This window comes from Ursus maritimus, unplaced genomic scaffold, assembly GCF_017311325.1.
Source record: "Ursus maritimus isolate PB19 unplaced genomic scaffold, ASM1731132v1 scaffold_11, whole genome shotgun sequence".
NCBI lineage: Eukaryota > Metazoa > Chordata > Mammalia > Carnivora > Ursidae > Ursus > Ursus maritimus.
This window is the reverse complement of record NW_024423453.1, coordinates 3,106,747-3,109,821: the sequence shown is the minus strand read 5'-3', so window position 1 is coordinate 3,109,821 and position 3,075 is coordinate 3,106,747. Positions and strand designations below refer to the sequence as shown.

General features: G+C 60.1%; 1 protein-coding gene across 1 annotated transcript in view; it reads left to right on the top strand.

The window, feature by feature from the left end:
• The first annotated feature begins 1,612 nt into the window (after window positions 1-1,612).
• Window positions 1,613-3,075, top strand: part of DKK2 (dickkopf WNT signaling pathway inhibitor 2) — a 96,138-nt gene continuing 94,675 nt past the window's right edge. The window contains exon 1 of the mRNA XM_008689401.2: window positions 1,613-2,176. Coding sequence (XP_008687623.1) covers window positions 1,955-2,176 — 222 coding nt within the window. The 5' untranslated portion in view covers window positions 1,613-1,954. The remainder of the gene's footprint in view (window positions 2,177-3,075) is intronic.

Genomic DNA, 3,075 nt, shown 5'->3' with positions numbered 1-3,075 from the left:
CATCAGCTTCGTTCTCTAGTTGTTAGCTGCCAACTTGTGGCACTGCCTCGATTTCTCTGCGCGCAGGCGTTAGAGCCTGAGGAGGACAAATGCAGCAATTCCCGAACAAGCCTTCGCATTGCATGAGAAACATGCGCGCTTAACGGCCAAACCGCTCCAAACCCGAGCCCAGCGCTTGCCCGGGACAGCCCGTCTCCTGCCCACACTTCCGCGCCCGCCGGGCCGCTGCCACTGGCGCCCCCAAGCGCCGCGCGTCCGCGCCCCTCTCCGCACCTCCTTCGACCTTCTCAGACGCAAACCCGACCTGGGGAGCCTGGGGGCTGGTAGGAAAGGCTTCCCTGGGAATTCCCAGAGGCTAGGCGGCAGGGAGCTGAGGAAGGCAGGACCTCAAAGGCTTCCTTGCCTCCGTTCATTCCTGTTTGGGATTTCCTCTTCGCAAAGGAGCAGCTGCCTGGCACGGTAAAGATGCCCGCTAGAGCTGTGAGACTGAAACCCTCGGAGCCTACTCAAGGGACCCCATTTCTCCCAACCCGCAGAGACATAAACGTCCGCTGCGTGTGTGCTGGGGTCGTGGGGTTGCGGGGTACAAAAGGCGGAGACTAGAAAATCCCAAACATCTCCCGGGCGAGCGAATAGGATACCTCTTTCCTCTTTCCTGGTGCTCTTCTCTCCAGTTCCAAAGCCCCCGTCCACGTCAGTTGGGCACCCCCTGGCACAACCTAGCGCAGCCTCACACACGCCCTGGGAGGCACAGACCAAAACCCCACTGGGGCCCTTGAGCGTGCACAGACCGCAGCATTAACGGCCAGATGCTCACTTCTCTCAGTCTTCTGTAGGGCCCTTCTAGTGCTCCTCTAGGAGTCAGGCGCTGGAGATGCGCTGGGAAACCTAAAGAAGGGTGCTGGCGGTCCCCAAGGGCGGTGGCAACCTGCCCCTCTCCACTTCCACTTTTGCCCTCCGTCTGTTTCCAAAGGTCTTTCCAGCCTCTGGAGCTGTTGTCCGGAATTCGGAGGCCTCACGTTCCCCTGGGACTGAATCCCATTTTCTCAATTGTTGTGGAGAGCAGAGGGGTGTGGGAGGGGGACAAGAGGGAGAGGCAGGAGGGGGAGCCGCAGGGGGAAGGAGAGGGGTGGGGCGGGAACGTGGGGGGGGGGGTGAGAGAAACGTTTTCACTCTTTGTCACTCTTGAATTGGGGGCGGAGGGAAAAAACAAACCCCCACAGTGGGAAGCTATAAAAAGCAAAGGGGGCGGCGGTGAGAGAGCAAACGGAGAGAGCGAGACCGCGCGGCGCGCACGGCCGCTCCCAGGGCACTGCTGCGTCTCTGGCAGCGGTAGGCTGCCGGGTGTGACCCCGGGAGCGACCCCTCGCCGAGACTGCGCCCGCGCGCGTGGGAGACCCCGGCTCTCCTCACCTCGAGGGTCCGATCTGGGGCGTTCCTGATCCCCTTAGAGCGCCCGCTATCATTGTGCCCTGCAAAGGCTGAGACATAAAGGGTGAAGAAGGAAAAGAGAAAAGCAACTGAGGCCGAAGGAGAAGGAACTGGCGTGGCCGTCCAGAGCCAATTAAGAGAAGCGCGCCGCGGACATCCGGCGGGAACACGGTGGTGCGGGGCAAGGAGCAGCCGAAGCGGTGCGGTCTGCGGAGCTGGGTCTTCTTGCACCTCGGGTCACGCCTCCTTGGCGAGAAGGCGTCTCGCCTTTGATTGCTTCCAGTTCCTGCAGAACTTCCTGCCCTGGTGGAGAAGCGGGTCTTGCTTGGGTCGCTCTCGCTCCGGGTCTGAGGCGTGAGACTGAATTCACACGGTGCTGGGCCCCCGAAGCCAAGTGGGGTTGGGGGAACAGAGCCTTCGAGCCCCCGCACCCCGAGTGAGGGGCGCGGTGTTGGGGTCCTCCTTCCCCTTGCACCCGCACCCCTCCGGGCTTTGCGCCTCCCCGGGGACCCCTCGCCGGGAAATGGCCGCGTTGATGCGGGGCAAGGACTCGTCCCGCTGTCTGCTCCTACTGGCCGCGGTGCTGATGGTGGAGAGCTCACAGCTCGGCAGCTCGCGGGCCAAACTCAACTCCATCAAGTCCTCTCTGGGCGGGGAGACGCCTGCCCAGGCCGCCAATCGATCAGCGGGCACATACCAAGGACTGGCTTTCGGCGGCAGTAAGAAGGGCAAAAACCTGGGGCAGGTAGGAAAACACTCCAAATACGCTCTACGGCCAAGAGCGGAGGCACCAGCGCTCTTGAGCGCGTAGTTTGCCTTTGCACCCCTCAACCTTTCAAGTGCGCCCCCAGGTGTGGCGCGCCCCACAGCTGGGGAGGGGTTGCCAGAAGCAGATCTTCGTGGGTGGGGGCGGCTGGTGGTTGCCGGTGCTGGAGGGCGTGCAGCGGGCGGGTTAGGGTTCCTCCCACCTCTGCCTGGGGACGTGGGCAGGTACAAGATCCAGGGTGTACTGGTGGGGACTGGTCCTTTTCCGTATTTACCACGGCAGTGCTGATGGTAATGTTAATCGCTAACACAGAGCAACGATTTTGTCAGGCACCGTTCTAAGCGCTCACATGTATTTAATCCTCACAACCCTATGAGCTAGGCGCTGTTACTTTTCCCCGTTCTGCCAACGAAGAAATTGAGTTACGGAGTGATTAAGCGATTTGCCCAAGGCACACAAGCTAATGTTAAGTCCAGATCCTGGTCTCTTAACCGTTACATTGCACAGTCTGGAGGGGGAATTTACTTAGTTTCAGGTTCTGTTTCCCTCCCAACCACTTTCTTCCTTCAAAGAAGTGAGGTCACAGAAAACTTAAATAGTTTTAGACGCGACATTTCTCGCTTCTGAGAAATAAATCATCCGGAGGGAGCAATATGATGAAGCGACAGTGACAGCACCGTAGCGCGGGCGACCCTGGTGCCTGCGATAAAGCAAGGTGGACACCGGAGGCATTTTTGCAAGAGGGCGTCTCTCTGTCACACAGACGGATTGACAATCGCTTGCAAAGTTATACAAACATACACGGTAAAAGGAGTGTGCACACTTGGCACCCGCTGTGGCGGGGCGAGCAATGGCCAAGGCGGGGGGGGGGGGGGGGG